This window comes from Rhinatrema bivittatum, chromosome 4, assembly GCF_901001135.1.
Source record: "Rhinatrema bivittatum chromosome 4, aRhiBiv1.1, whole genome shotgun sequence".
NCBI lineage: Eukaryota > Metazoa > Chordata > Amphibia > Gymnophiona > Rhinatrematidae > Rhinatrema > Rhinatrema bivittatum.
The window spans coordinates 5750584-5766841 of NC_042618.1; the positions used below are offsets into that span (position 1 = coordinate 5750584).

The window sequence follows — 16258 nt, forward strand, 5'->3', positions numbered from 1 at the left end:
ACAATTGTGCACCATGCATGCTTCCTTCCCCCGTTCCCTACCTCCCCTCCCCTCCCTTTTTCTTTCTTGTTTCAAAACTTACTTCAGCCCTGAAGTAAGTTGCGCACACTGGCTGATTGCTGGTGCATGATCCCTGGCACAGCATCAAATGGCCGCTGTGTCTGAGGCTTCTGACCCTGCCCCCACCCCCGGACTGCCCCTTTAGTAAAGCCCTGGGACTTACATGTGTCTGTGGGCTTTATGTGTGTTGCCAGGCCTTTTGAAAATAGGCCTGGCTTGTGTAACCCTTTGAAAATCTTGCCCTTTATGTGCACAAATGCTAATTTTTCTGTGTACAACCTTTTGAAAATTCACAAGAGAGAGAGAGAGAGAGAGAGAGAGATGAGAGAGAGAAGAGAGAGAGAGAGAGAGAGAGAGAGGAGAGAGGAGAGAGAGAGAGACGAGAGAGATGAGAGAGAGGAGAGATGAGAGAGAGAAGAGCGAGAGAGAGAGAGAGGAGAGAGAGAGAGAGAGAGAGAGAGAGAGAGAGAGAGACTGACTAGCTATAATGTCACCTCCCTAGATAGGTATTTGTATCCCTATGGGAGGCCCACCTAGTAACTCGAGGTGAGGTTTAGGTATTAGTGTAGGGGGTTAGAGGCCACTTTGACATTCAACGTGAGATGTACGAATAGAACAGTGGTCTCTTGTGAAGATTTGATGACCTACGGAGAGAGGAAACTCACCCAAAGATGAGATTTGTACAATGTTCTCTCCATCTAGCTTGATGTTACCCAGGTAGAGAGTCCATCAAGCTAGGTGGAGAGAACAATGCACAAATATCATCTTGGAGTGAGTTTCCTCACTCCGAGGGTCATCAAATCTTCACAAGAGACCACTGTTCTATTCGTACATCTCACGTTGAATGTCAAAGTGGCCTCTAACCCCCTACACTAATACCTAAACCTCACCTCGAGTTACTAGGTGGGCCTCCCATAGGGATACAAATACCTATCTAGAGAGAGGACATTATGGCTAGTCTCTCTCTCTCTCTCTCTCTCTCTCTCTCTCTCACACACACACATCTGGCACTTATTGCAAAGTCTGAAACCATCATCACAATTTGCACCAACTTAGCACTTCACATAGGTAATTATATTGCAATAAACCATGCCCCTTTTGCTATCGCATGCGATACTTATTGCATTTTGATAAATCCAGGCCTTATTTGGCTAAGTAGTGCCTGCTGCTACTTATCTGGATGAGTTCCAATTTGTCAAGTCAAAGTAGCTGCAAAGGTGCTACTTAGCCGGATAAGTTGGAATTTAGCCGGATAAGTATATGCAAATGGGTTACCCATGAATTTGTACTTCTAATTTTAAAGGGATACGCAAGGAGATTTTACTTGCGTCATTCGGATGCAGTCACCCCTGCGTGTCTGGCTTTTACATGTGTAAGCTGGGGGATTTTATACCCTGCATGCGGCAATGAAGTAACCAGTTTTACTAATCTGTCGCCCAGACCACCTGCAGCTCACTAAGGCTCAGCCTGAAATCCCCCCATCTCACTTTTAATATGTTTATGGTCACTTGCTCCTGATACTGGTTAGGAGTAAATGTGCACGAGCAAGGTGCCACATTTGCATGTACAAATTGCTTATAAAATAGCAACTTAGTCGCCTAAATGTTTGCTCCCTCCTGGGAAGGCCCCTGCCCGCCCTGTTTTTTACATATGTAAATTTACTCATGGACCCTGAATGTTGAGGGTTTTATATTCATGGATGTGCTATTTTACGTGTGCAAGGTGCTATTTTTTATGCGCACATCTTCTGAAAATTCACCTTAAAGTGCAACGATTTGAAAATATCCTCTATACAGGTTATTTCCCTTCCCCAACCTAACCAGCAATGGAATATGTGGGCTATAAGATTTTTTTAAATAAATGAATATGTGCAAAATCACTTCTGCATGTACCTTTACACATACAACCCCCGGAGTACTTCTCTAAAAGCCATTTTACATGTACAGGTGCTTTTCAAAATTCTCCCCCTAGCACACACAGAACATGGTCTCCATCAGGCTGTTCAAACATTACCTGCTAAGGTATTTCTGACCCAGCGGTTTCCTCCTGCTCCTGTCTACTTCCAGCTCTGTCGGAAAGGGGGCTGGGATCTGGCACCATCTACCCAGAGACATTTTACACCGATCTGATGGTCCCGAGCTGCTTCTGGAACCCTGCAGTCTGGGTGTCCCCCCCACCCCCTCTCCTGGGACAGTAAATGCTGTCTCTGTAGCCTCCCTAGCCCTAGCCGACCCGAGGAGGGCAAGACCCAACCCGGTCTCCTTTAACATTTACCAGCTGAACTAATGGGCCCGCCATTTCCACATTCTCTAAGGATAACAGTATGTCTGCCAGTGCAAGGACCTTACATTAGACGTGCAGATCATACAGTATTTGTTTACTAAGAGCCGTGCCACCGTAGCCACCGTTTTACTAACCCCTGAGACCCATCATCTCGCTAACCACTCAGTCACCGGGCTGACCATTTTAAAAATAATTTTAATAAGAAGCAAGACTGAAACTTACCATTTCCAGGTCCACTATCCGATCCTACAAATGAATGGAAACATGAAGTTAGGACGTTAAAGTTAGATGTGGCATGAAACACAAGAGAAGAACGTTACAGAGGCTTCGGTAAAGAGTTCACATTAGTTTCTTCTCTGAGATAAAGTGGAACACGGAAGTGAAGCTACGTCGCAATATAAAAGGCCATTCTCATTGGAGATCAGATGCACTAAGTGTAGGAGGAAGGCAGAGTTATCCTGAATGCCAAGGTGGCCTCATCTATTCTAGTCAAGTGTTACAGTGCAGTGCAATGCACTCCACTGCATGAAAGACCTTTTTAATGGACTAACCAGGGGCTTTATTTACAGGGATGGTAACTTTCGCCTCGGCGTGCGGGCACACGTGCACGCTTACGTCATTCCGCGCCCATGATATAAAATAACCTGGCTGCTCGCACATCTGCACCAAATTTTAAGTGGGCGCACAAATGCAGATTCTACCGTGTAAATCGGAGGATTTTAAAAGGAGTGCATCCCCAGTTCACCCAGTTAAGAGCTAGGTTCTCCTAGTTTTAACAGCCCTCACTCCCCCCAGTTAGCTCGACCTTTAAAATCCCACAGATCTGCTTATTTATCTTTATTTTTAACTTACAAGTCATCCATAGCAGAAGAAAGGTTATGCAGCAGGGAGCCTTGGTGCATGCCGGATCATGTCGGTACTTACGTGCACAGCTCTGGTTCACACCCCAAAAATGCTCATGTCCCATCCCTTTTTGAAAACCTTCGAGATTTGCGAGCTCTGGGAGATATGCACGTAACGTAGCATCGACGGCAGAAAAAGACCAATGGTCCATCCAGTCTGCCCAGCAAGTTTCCTATGGTAGCAACTGCCACTTGGTGCAGTTTACCCTCAAGTCTCATATATATTAACAAAGCAACACTTTTACTGGGTGAGGAGCGTTCTTGAAAATTCCAACAATGCTGCTTGATGTGCTTTGCTTTTGAACTTGGCCATACAAACAGTCCTGTGCTTTTTCCCTTATGTCTTTCTATCAACACCCCAAACCTTTAAAGCTGGAGCCCGTTTTAGTTGTCCTCTGAATCCAATTCCCCTTTTCTCCCCACGCCATCAAAGTAGAGAGCAGTTGCATCACAAGCATCGAGGCTCATTGGTTAAGGGCAGTAATCCCCATGCATATAAAATCTGCTTGGTGTGTGCGGGCCCGACATATTCGTGCATTCCCTAATTTTCTTTTTTTACTTTATTGAATTTTAATTATATACAAAGCATAAACATTTACATACAGAAAAAAAAAAAGATTGATAGAATATGTATCTACATTAACAATAACAAGAAACATATTCAAAAGGCAAAAAAATATCAAATTCAAGAAGCTTGATAAAGAAAAAACAATTGGAGAAGGAACCCAGAATTTATGGGAGAATACAGGAAATAACAAAGCAATAGACTTAACGTGTTACACAGTACTCAAAATATTTATGGATCTATATAAATGCTTCCTACTGAGGCCCATCAGGAGATATTGGCACACTTCTGGATTCTAAGAAGAACCTTAGTTGTTCAGGAAGGAAGCAAACAAAGCAATTATCTCTATCTTTAACAACACACCTACAAGGAGAGCACAGAACAAAGGAATAACCCTTACAGATAACTGCATAGACCGAACAAAATCAGGACATACACGAATCATCTGACCTGGAAAAAGAGAAGAAAAATGCCGAAAAAATCTGCTCATTACATCATTAATATCTTGCTCATAAATAAAGGAAACTAACAAAGTATGGTGACTCTCCAAATACTTTAGGAAAATTGAGAAATCATAGACTAAGGTGTCTAGCCTGATTTTTCCAGATATTTCACACATCTAGACAATATATTTTGTTGTGATTCTGCCCTCTGGGCAGCCTCTTACCTTCTCTCTGCCTGCCCCATGGCCTGGAGGCTGCAGTTCCTGGTCTTTCTTGCGGCTGGAGCCGCTCCTCAGTTTGCCCTCTGCGGCTTGAGAGCTGCCAACAATGCTGGGCCTGTTTCTCGGCCCGTCCTGCTCTTCAGCGTTAGCAGCAGCATGGCTGCTGGCCATGGTCCTGCACAACTTCCTGCTTCCTGTTCCTAAGGCATGTACCGCGTCTCTTCACAAGATTTAAAGGGCCCACGGCCGGATATGCCCTGGGCCCCACCTGATGACTGTTTCCTGTCTCAGCCCTATAAAAGGGCTTCTCCAACACTTCTGCCTTGCCTTGCATTGGAGTTACTTGCTCCTGGAAGCCTCATCTTCCAGTGCTCCATTAGGTCTTCGTTCATTGTTGGAGCTCCATGTCTCATCTGCTTCCTGTGTTCGTGGCTTCCTGATGTTCCATGTCTTTCTGTCTTGAGGTTCCTAGTCCAGGCTTCCTAATGTTTTACTCCCTGATGTTCCAGGTTTCTTGATGTTCTGAGGTTCCGCTCCTCCTTCGCTCGTTCTGAGTCCTCCTGACCTTCCAGCTCCTTTGGTTCTCCAGATGACTCCTTGTTGGGGTAAATCCATCTCGTCGGTTCCTGTTCTCGTCATTGGAGTTTTCGTCTCAGCTGGATTCCCTTCCTGTGCTTGTCCCGCTCTCCACGTAGTCCGTGACCAGCCTCTCCAGGTTGTGTAGGTCGCGCAGTGGGACAGGGTGGTCCATGACCAGTCCCATGGGTGGACTGTGTAGGGCGCCCTGAGAGACAGTGCCAATGTCCGAACCTTCCCAACTTCTCGTCTCGTCCAAGAGTCTTCCAAGTTCCTCGTCTCGTCGAGAGTCTTCCAAGATCCTCATCCATTTCCAGAGTCTTCTTGTCTCGTCTTGAGTCTTCTGTGTCACAAGGCCTCCGTCTGCCCTCATCCTCAGTCCGGCCTGCTGCTTCTTGCCGATACCTAGTGGCAGGTCTGAAAGGGCTGGGAATGGTCGGAGGACTGTTCAAATACCAACAGAGTGTTGTTGGCTTCCAGAAGCATGCAGGTCCAGCAGAGGGTCAGACTTAGTCTTCGCTCATGCTGGGATATGCCTCGCCAACCCTTGGTGCTGTCTTGGATTCGTCTGGGGTTGTGCCAAGGCCCAAGGGCACACATTCCCCTCAAGTTAGGATCGCTCTCCTAGCGGTCCCCAACATAATATATTTAAGCTTTGACTATTGCCGCATTAAAGACTTGTATGTTCTTGATCTTATTTTCGGCATTAGCCAACTTCCCCTGAATATCCACAAATTGGGAGTCACATTCAATCTTCGAAGACTCAAATGTGAAGTAAAAAGGTCAATTTTGTTGTTAGAATCCTTAAGGGATCTGCCAAAGCCTTCTAGGAGATCCAAAATATTGTCCAAAGTTACTACTGATGGCTTGTTAGACAAAAGGGAGGACTCAACAGAGAAGGGCTGCAAAATCAGCCCTGGGCTGCCCATCGGTACCTGCATATTTGATGGCAAAGGCTCTCCCTGAGCCAGCATTGGTGAAGGAGACGAACGAACTGCAAAACTCTCCCCACTGGCTTCACCAGACAACTTCGATGGGAAGAACTGCTCCGATGCTGCTCCACCTAGGGCCCCTGCCGACAGAAGAATTGACAAGAAGTCATCGTTGTGTTTCTCCGAAGGAGGTGGAACAACTGGTCTCTCCGCAGGAGGAAGCCGAAGATCCTCAGGACTGTGCAATACTTCTCCTGGCAAGTCGGGTGCTCCCTCCCCCGTTCTCACAAAGGAGCTTTCAGTCCCAACAAGTGCTCGTCTAGCCGGCATGTAGGATGGAATAAGCTGATGCCCAGCAAGGAGGGTATGGTGAGGAAATACCTGAACTTTCCCTTTGCGTTTGTAAGGCATTTTTAGGTAAGCTAAAGGAAAATCCAGAGCAGCTAAAAACAGTGCCTTGTCGCTATCTTGGTTCCTTCTGTGCATCCCCTAATTAAGGTTTAGGTACTTGCCAGGTACTTGTGACTTGGATTGGCCACTGTTGGAAACAGGATACTGGGCTTGATGGACCCTTGGTCTGACCCAGTATGGCATGTTGTTATGTTCTTAATGCGCGCATCAGGCTTTTACAAATCATCTTTTAGGCTTTCTCCCCCCATTCTGTGTCTATTGGAGAAATGCTTTGTAAATAAGGCCCTATTTGTGACTAGCTTTTGAGAGCTATGACCTGGGGAAGTGAGTACAGATAGTCATAAATCTCTAAAGTTAGTCTAATAGAAAAGTTTCACAACTTGTTTGATTACTTTTTAATTCTATGTATCTAAGTGCACTGACATAGCAACAACAACACCATTCTATGTGAAATTACAACACTGAAAGAGAAGAAAATAAATGCAGGTTTCTGCATGCCATCTGAGGACATTCTACAGTTTCATGTGGAGCTGCCTGGTTCCAATGGAAATCTTTGCATTTTAATAACTGCAGTTAGTGCAACCCTTATTTCCCCCTAGTTCCTGGTGTTTATAGCAGTTTAGATGGAAATGGAAGATACTCACACTGGTGCTTGAACACAACCACCTGCAGCCACTATCCCCACCACTATTCCATTGCATACTGCAGTGTTACTCAACTATAAAGAAGGGAAAACCAGTGAATATGGGGTGAAATTTCCCTAATCTTAAAAAACAACAGGCAATAGGTTTGCTTTATTCTTTTCAATATATCCCTCTTACTAGACAGACTCTAGCTGTTAATAGAGGTTGAGTAAAAGTTGGCAATTACAAGCCAAGTTAAAACTAGCAACAAAGCTAGAGGGTAACCATGTTATCATGACCGTGGTAAAGGGGCAATCATTCTTAATTCTAGATCATGAGATCTGTTTTAGACTAATGAGAACAGGCTGAGACACTATAGAACCTAGAGTATAAAACTTAGAACTCCTCGTTTCAGTGCGAATACTATATCCACATATCCACAGTAGCCCTGGGCCCAGCTTGCTGGTTATCCATGGGATGGTACTTCTCTTATAGAAATAATGGAAGCGTGGTCCCCACATCCCCATCTGGAAATACTGGTGCTGACTGCAAGTCATGAGACAGTCGTGTCACTAAAACACATCAACAAACACACCCCCATCCATACCAATTCCACAGGTTCAGGAAACTAATATCATATTTTGTATGACTTATTTCAACCACTATGCCCCATGCTTTTCACCTGAATAACAATGGAGGATGTTTTATGGCTGTAAAGCCCAGCGTGCGGCATAAATAGAAACACATGTAGCATATATGCAGGCAGAAAACTTCAATGCACATTAACAATATGTTTGAAAACTAAATATAAATATGCTAAATAAAGCTGGGCGGAGAGGAATAATTCTAAATTTCCCTACAGTGAGCCTTTATAACTTTTCCTTGGATATTCTTTGCTGTTTTTTTATCTAATTGATAGAAGCCTCAGGTAGAAGGTGTTACTGCTTAAACCAGAAAGGATATGGTCCACTTTGCAACTAATCTGTAGTGTGCTGTGACAAGATGTGGAAACCTGCTCAAATAGTTTCACACCCTCTATTCTCCCCCAACTACATATAGCAGCTGTGTGGTGGTACAGCATACCGCATACAGCAAAAACACCGGTTTGTTCTCTAATCCTTATCAAATTAAATTTTAAGGGGCACACTGAGCACTGCAGTGATCCCAATAAACTCGATGCAGACCCAGGAATTCTGCCAGATCGGGAGGGAGCAATGTGGGAAATATGCGCTTGCCAGCAAGCCATTTCATCAGGGTTTAAACACTAACTTCCCTTCTCCCTGACCTTTGCCTGAATAAAAGCATCACTTGTGCTTAAGCCTCTCTGCCTGGGAAAGGATACCTGACTATCATGTATTTCTCTGGCTTGTGCTTGGCCCTGAATTCCTGGGGGAGGGGATGGGTGTTCCCTAGTCAGAGGCAGGACAAAGTCAGGAGGTATAGAATTCAGCAGCCAATGAAATGATCCGTATACACCCCCTGAACCAAGCCAATAGTGTGGTGATACGTCTGTTGCTATGTGGAAAGGAACCAATCATGTGATGACACATCATCTGCCTCTGTATGAATGTACAATAAAGGAGGACTCTGAGGTGTGCTCAGATCTCTTTTACCTGCCTGCCATGAAAGCTGCCTGATGCGTCTTCATTACTGCTACAGAGCAACCTCCTCCTTCTCCCAAAGGGATCCGTGGCACAGTCGTGTAAATAAAAGTCCTCGTACAATAAAGTATTCTTCCAATAAAAGAAACATTTACTGTTGCTAGAGGGTAATGGAAGACAAAACCTCCCCTTCAGAAATGACAGTCAAAAATTAAGAATTTCGAGTAACTCACAAAAATCTAAGAAAAATAGAGCACCTAGAGCTCAGTTAGCACATAAGAATGTAAAATTTGCCATACTGGGTCAGACCAAAGGTCCATTACGTCCAGAATTCTGTTTCCAGCAGTGGCCAATCCAGGTCACAAGTACCTGGAGGGATCCCAAGCAGTAGACAGATTATGGTTGCCGCGGTGTTGTTCCTGCGTTCCTGCTCCTGGTCTCCGCGTTCCTGAGTTCCTGATTCTCGTTTCTGGTTCCTGAGTTGGCAGTCTGCTCCATGTTTCCTGAGTTCTTGTCTTCGTGGTCAGTCTTTAGATCCTCATCTTCTAGTTTTCAGTGTTCTCTGTTCCTGCCTGTGCTGTTCCTCATCTCGCTGCCTTCTCTCCATCCCTTGTTCCCCTCAGATGGATTTCTGGTTTTGATTGCCTGGACACCGACTCAGACTGTACTCTGGCTGCCACTGACTACTGCCTGGACACTGACCTAGAATGTCTGCCTTCTGCCCTGACTATTGCCTGTCCCCGATGCCACTGCTTCCACCCTCTGCTGGACCCTGGCTTGCAACTCTGTCTCCTGGGCAGATCTTCACTTCAGTAGCAGAGGCACGCACCTAAGACCTGCCAGCCCCGGCAGCCGAGGGCTTATCCTAAGAGGAACGTGGGCTTCTATAGGTAAAGCTCCAGCTGGGCTTCTGCAACATCTGGCTCCACCCTCCGATGGCAGGAACCTACAGGACTCCTCCATGCAGGCTGTGCCAACTCCACCTCGGTCCAAGAGTCCATGCCCACAAAATGTAGCTTTCTGGATCACCCTTGGAACCCTTTTTAAAAAACTGGCGTTACATTGCCCCCCTCCAATCTTCAGTTTCTGTAGATGGTTTTAATGATAGTTTACAGATTACTAACAGTAAGTCTACAATTTCATTTTTCATTTCTTTCAGCACTCTAGGATGTATATCATTGGGTCCAGGTGATATATTACTCTTTAGTTTGTCATCTTCCAGGTAACATGAGATTTTTTCAGTTCCTCTGAATCATTACCTTTAAATATCACTTCTGGAATGGGTATCTGCTGTGCATCTTCCTCAGTAAAGACTGAAGCAAAGAATTCATTTAATCTCTCCTCTACCGCCTTGTCCTCCCTTAGCCCCCCTTTTACCCCTCAATTATCTAATAGTCTAAATGATTCCCTCACAGGCTTTTTGCTTCAAATTTACCTGTAAAAGTTTTTATTATGAGCGTTTGCTTCCACATCAAGCTTCTTTTCAAATTCTATCCTTGAGTTCCTTATTAATACTTTGCATCTATCTAACTTAGCAGTGCTTATGTTGTTTCCTGTTTTCTTCATTCGGATCCCTTTTACATTTTTTGAAAGATGTTCTTTTGGCTAGAACAGCTTTTCTCACCTCACTTTTTAACCATGTCGACAGTCATTCACACTTCCTTCTACCTTTTTTAATATGTGGAATACATCTGGTCTGTGCTTCCAAGATGGTATTTTTAAACAATGTCTATGCCTGATGTAAACTCTTGACCTTTGCAGCTGCTCCTTTTAGATTTTTCCTAATCATTTTTCTCATTTTCTCATAATCTCCCTTTTGAAAGTTAAATGCTATCACAGTACATTTCTTTAGCATCCTCCCTCCAGATATGAAGTCAAATTTGTTCATGTTATGATCACTATTGCCAAGAGGATCTAACACTATTATCTCTTTCACCAAATCATGTGTTCCAGTAAGGATTAGGTTCTTGTACCAGCTGCTCCATGAAGCATAAGAACATAAGAACATAAGAAATTGCCATGCTGGGTCAGACCAAGGGTCCATCAAGCCCAGCATCCTGTTTCCAACAGAGGCCAAACCAGGCCACAAGAACCTGGCAATTACCCAAACACTAAGAAGATCCCATGCTACTGAAGCAATTAATAGCAGTGGCTATTCCCTAAGTAAAATTGATTAATAGCCATTAATGGACTTCTCCTCCAAGAATTTATCCAAACCTTTTTTGAACCCAGCTACACTAACTGCACTAACCACAGCCTCTGGCAACAAATTCCAGAGCTTTATTGTGCGTTGAGTGAAAAAGAATTTTCTCCGATTAGTCTTAAATGTGCTACTTGCTAACTTCATGGAGTGCCCCCTAGTCCTTCTATTATTCGAAAGTGAAAATAACCGAGTCACATCTACTCGTTCAAGACCTCTCATGATCTTAAAGACCTCTATCATATCCCCCCTCAGCCGTCTCTTCTCCAAGCTGAACAGCCCTAACCTCTTCAGCCTTTCCTCATAGGGAAGCTGTTCCATCCCCTTTATCATTTTGGTTGCCCTTCTCTGTACCTTCTCCATCGCAACTATATCTTTTTTGAGATGCGGCAACCAGAATTGTACACAGTATTCAAGGTGTGGTCTCACCATGGAGCGATATAGAGGCATTATGACATTTTCCGTTCTATTAACCATTCCCTTCCTAATAATTCCTAACAGTTATTTATTTCATCTAGAAACGTTACATCTTTAACTGATGTGACATTTACCCAGTCAATACTGGTTAATTGAACTCATCCATTACTACTGTGTTGCTAATTTTGTTAACTTCCCTAATTTCTGTTAGCATTTCATCATCTGTCTGTTGGCCATCCTTGCCTTCTAAGACTTCTTTAAAGTTTAAAGGTGCATTTTTCTAGTGACTTTAAAGACTCTCCTTGAAATACCTGCACTCTCTGCCAATCCTTGGACTGGTTCACCTATCCCTTGATTTGGGATGCATATTCTCCCTGGAATGCATTTGCAGATTCCTCAGCAAAACACAACACCAATTTCTCCTACGTCACAAGAAAAGGAGACCCTTGCCCTGCTCTCCCACTTGGAGAAGAAGACAACTTCCCTTTCCTCTCCAACTCTTTTCTCAGGGCCAACAAGCTACCTCTTCCTTTCACTGACTGACCTCCTAGAGGCTCTTTAAGAGTACTTAAATATCATTAGGAAGTTCCCTCTATAGGGATGGACAATATAAATGAGCTTCACCTCCAATAACATGCAACCAGAAGAGACCACACTACCTGCTAGGCCTCACAAAATTTCATACATTCTACCCAGTCCCTGATTTTCTTTCTGTTTCTTCACTCTGAGCTTATTGTTTGTTATGAAGCTACATTCAAAAGTGATTTAATACAGTCACTTATACAATACACAATTAACGATGATGTCCATATTCAGTCACTGTTCAAATAGCAAAGTTAGCTGAATAAACTTATCTGGCTAACTTTGAAGGTATTTTCAAATGATAGGTACTCTTATTATTAAAAGAAAAAAGTTTGACTACAGGACTCCTGGCCTGATTCTCACCCCCAATATACAGTTTTAAACAACCCTGCTGGCCAAGGCCCCTCCCCAAGCTCCTCCGATAGAAAAAAGTGAAGACTCTTGGTGCTGGCTAAATCCTAGCTTTCCCACCCACTCAGTACTTGATGAAACACAGTGCAGCCCCCTGTTTGCAGCGTTGCTCTGGTGATAGTGCTAGAAGCATACGCCACTGTGGTAACTGTCCAGCAGCTGAGCAGGACAGTTATGCTGATTACTTACATTTCCAGTGTTGCTGCCAGGGCAATGCTGGAAGCATCTGCTATCACAGCGTTCTGCAATCCCTGTCCTGCAAATGGGGGCCCCACTGTGTTTGATCAGGTACTGGGTGGGTGGGAGGGAGGGAGGGTTAAGGTGGGGGAAGGAGGCGGCCATATTTTTCATTCTACTTATCGGGGAGGGAGTGCCAGAAAGATTCTTCACTTTTTTTCCATAGAGCTATTTGGGGAGGCAGGGGTGTTAAAAATGTATGGTTGGGCATGGGATTTGGGCTTGTAGGCTCGTGATCAAACGTTTTATTTTAAAGATAAAGAGCGCCACTTAACCGGATATCTTTTGAAGACATCCGGTTAAGCAGCAGATTATCTGGCTATACAAGCCAGATAACTTTAAACTTGCTCTAAGGCAGTCTAGAGGTTAGGCAACTAACCTAGTCGATTATAGTTAAAAAATTGACTAAGTTAGCCAGGTAACTTTACCCAGCCCTAGAATGCCTCCTTTTTATTCGGCTACATTTTAGCCAGATGACGACTTCTCAAGAGTCAAACAATTACCATTCAGCTGGATAACTTGAGGCATTGAATATTGACTCCAGGCTATTTAGAAACGCTTTTGCCTGCATTACACAAGCTTGTAGGAAATGTGTTGTGTAGATCAGTGAAACAACCTCCTACTTTAATGCATTTTGAATTGTATTTCTGAGGCTGCAGGATGTGAAAAATGTAGAAGGGTGTGATTAATTTTACAAGGCACTGCACACACTAAATTCTAATCCATTAGTATCCCATGTATTAAGGTATTTATTGAAAAAGTTATTAAGTGTTCGTATTCTTTGGAAAATTGCATCAAAAGAATAAACTACACCCTCAATTTAATAATAATGATGAAAAGACACTATTGTTTTTGATACATGTTTTCATATGATTTTTTTTAATTGCTGGTTGCTCGATTTTCCTGATCTGATTTAACTGTGTAAGCAACAAACTTTATGAATGACATATTCATGTGATTTGTGCCTCACTGTAATTAGGACGTTTGAATCTGACATCCTAACAGTGAAGTTTGGTGGACCAATCAGAGAGTAACATAGTAACGTAATAAATGACGACAGATAAAATACCCTTTGGCCCAGTTATCCTGTCCACCCCACTAAGGATACATCCTGGCTACCAGCACGTTTTTGTACGTCAGTGGTTAAACTATATTTAGAATTAGAGAGGAAGAATAATGTTCCACAAGTGAGAGGAGGGGATAGCTGCGTTAGAAATAGTTAATGGTTTTGGAAAATTTAAGGGGTTGTGTTTCTTAGCATTTAAGCAAGTTTTAGGGCAGGTGAGGCCCAAATTCTGTCTCCTGGATCCATGCCTAGTAAAGACAGACAGTTAATGCTGTGTCAAAACAGGGGACTGGAATTCCTACCCCAAATTACAAACAGATCATTAGCTCAGGAGTATGCCCCCTCAAGGTTGGGCTAGTCAGTAATAACTCCAGTTTTGAAAAATCCCTCTCTGGATAATTCCCAACTTATTGTAATTAGTGTCCTGTGGCTAGCTGTAGGAGAATGAACATTTGGATCTGCTCCCAGGCAGCGACTGATGATATTTTATGTAGCGTGGATAAGGAGGAAGATGTACTGCTAGTGATTTTGGATCTCACTGTGGCTTTTGACTTTGTGCACTTTTTGTCACAGTGTTGATGAGTAGTTAGTATGCAGAGTCCAGTGGAGAACTTCTTTTTCTGCTGTAAGGTGTTATGGTCTTATTTTGCTTTTATGACTTATTTTCTTTGTAACCCGCCTGGAACTTACCTGTCCAACCCGGCAATCGGCTCCCTCGCCTCCGCTCGACATGGTTGGTGTTTTGGCCCATCGGGGCCCGAGCTCAGGAGCTGCCCCGTGCTCCGTTCATCCGCTCTGAGTCGCCACACTGCCGCAACCAACGACTGCCTTTGAACAGCGCATCACTTCAGGGAGGAAGATTCAGAACCAATGTCAGGAAGTATTTCTTCACGGAGAGGGTGGTGGATGCCTGGAATGCCCTTCCGGAGGAAGTAGTGAAGACCAGAACTGTGAAGGACTTCAAAGGGGCGTGGGATAAACACTGTGGATCCATAAAGTCAAGAGGCCGTCAATGAAGAGTGGGTGGCTCGCCAGAATGACGGCTACTGCCTGGAGATAATACCCTTATTCAATAAACATACACATGGTTACTGTGACTCCAACATCGCTCTAAGCTTCAACAGCAAGAGGAAATGTGGAAAAAAGGATTTGCACTCACAAAGCGGGGAGTAGCTGGCTTGTTACGGTGGTTACTACCCCAAACCAAATAAGCCTGATGCTTCGCTTTCAATGCATATCCAGCGTGGCTCTCTGCTTCAACGGCAGGGGAGAAGAAAAACTGATACTTCACGCATATCCAGCGTGGCTCTCTGCTTCAACGGCAGGGGAGAAGAAAAACTGATACTTCACGCATATCCAGCATAGCTCTCTGCTTCAATGGCAGGAGAGAAGAAAAACTGATGCTTCGCACATGTCCAGCATGGCTCTCTGCTTCAACGGCAGGGGAGAAGAAAAACAACCAATAAGGGCTGAATGACATGGTCTGGGTGGACAGATAGGCATGGGTGTAGCTTGCTTGTTGCGGCGGTTACTACCCCTACTAACCCTAACTAATCAAGCTTGATATTTCACTTGGATGCAGCTCCGTCGCTGCTCTCTACATTGGTGGTGGGGGTGGAAGGGAAATAGAACCAAAGAGCTAAGAGAAACATAAGTATGAGAAAAAAAAATGTGTGAGGCTTGCTGGGCAGACTGGATGGGCCGTTTGGTCTTCTTCTGCCGTCATTTCTATGTTTCTATGTTTCCGGCCAGGCAAGATACCATAAAAGAACGCGCTGGCCCCTGGTGTCGCGCGCCAGCGTCACGCGCCGAAGGTGCACAACTAAGGGGCATGCCCCTTAGTGCGCCCCTTTGTGCTCCGCTACTATCCCCCTCTCCTACTCCCCCCCCCCATTCCGAGCACACTTGCAATCCTATACTCTTAGAACAAACTTCCTAAAGCTCAAGGCCCGCTCTTACCTCGCGTCCCCTCCCGCACATCACGCCCCCTACACACACTCTTGCTCTCCCAAAGTCTGCAAACCGCTCCCTTCCAACCCTTCCAAATGGCTACCTTCCCGATTCGCAAACTCATATACAACCACCACAGACACACAGCACCTTGCCACCCGCACTCACACCTTCAACACAGTTCACTCCTTCCAATCATGCTCACCCCACTCACTCAATTCCTAGGCATCTCAACCCTTGCCATGCTCTTGATTAACTTGCAATCCCTAACCAAAAAAACCCTCATTCTAAATGACCTGCTCCTTGATGAAAAACCTGATATCTGTGCCATAACAGAGACATGGTTAAAGGACACTGATACTGTCCTTCTCAATCAACTTCCCACCATAGAATATGACATCTACTCTATCCCTAGACCTAAAAAAAGAGGTGGGGGGACTCCTTCTAGCTGCAAAAAAATATCTTATGCTAAAGCAACTTCCAGTCAACCTCCCACCCAAATACGAAATGGGTCTCTTCAAATCCCCACATCTCCAAATATGTTTAATTTATACCCCCCCTGGTATCTTAGACTCTGACATTTCCCCAATTAATGCATTGCAGCAAACATTTCCAGAGACATACCCACCATCGTCCTGGGTGACTTCAACCTACACATTGCCTCGCTTCCCCTCACTCACAGCTGCAAGTCGCTCCTTTCATCTCTCAATGCGATGGACCTCCATCAAATCATACCCAACCCCACTCACAAAGCAGGTCACTCCCTCGACCTCATTTT

At 44.4% G+C, this 16258-nt stretch overlaps 1 protein-coding gene across 7 annotated transcripts in view; it reads right to left on the reverse strand.

Moving 5' to 3' along the window:
* CEP128 (centrosomal protein 128) overlaps positions 1 to 16258 on the reverse strand; it is a 647014-nt gene that overhangs the window by 185001 nt on the left and 445755 nt on the right. For all 7 annotated transcript variants that reach the window (XM_029597698.1, XM_029597700.1, XM_029597703.1 and 4 more), the window contains one exon: positions 2566 to 2589. In XM_029597698.1, the coding sequence (XP_029453558.1) occupies positions 2566 to 2589 (24 nt within the window). The remainder of the gene's footprint in view (positions 1 to 2565; positions 2590 to 16258) is intronic.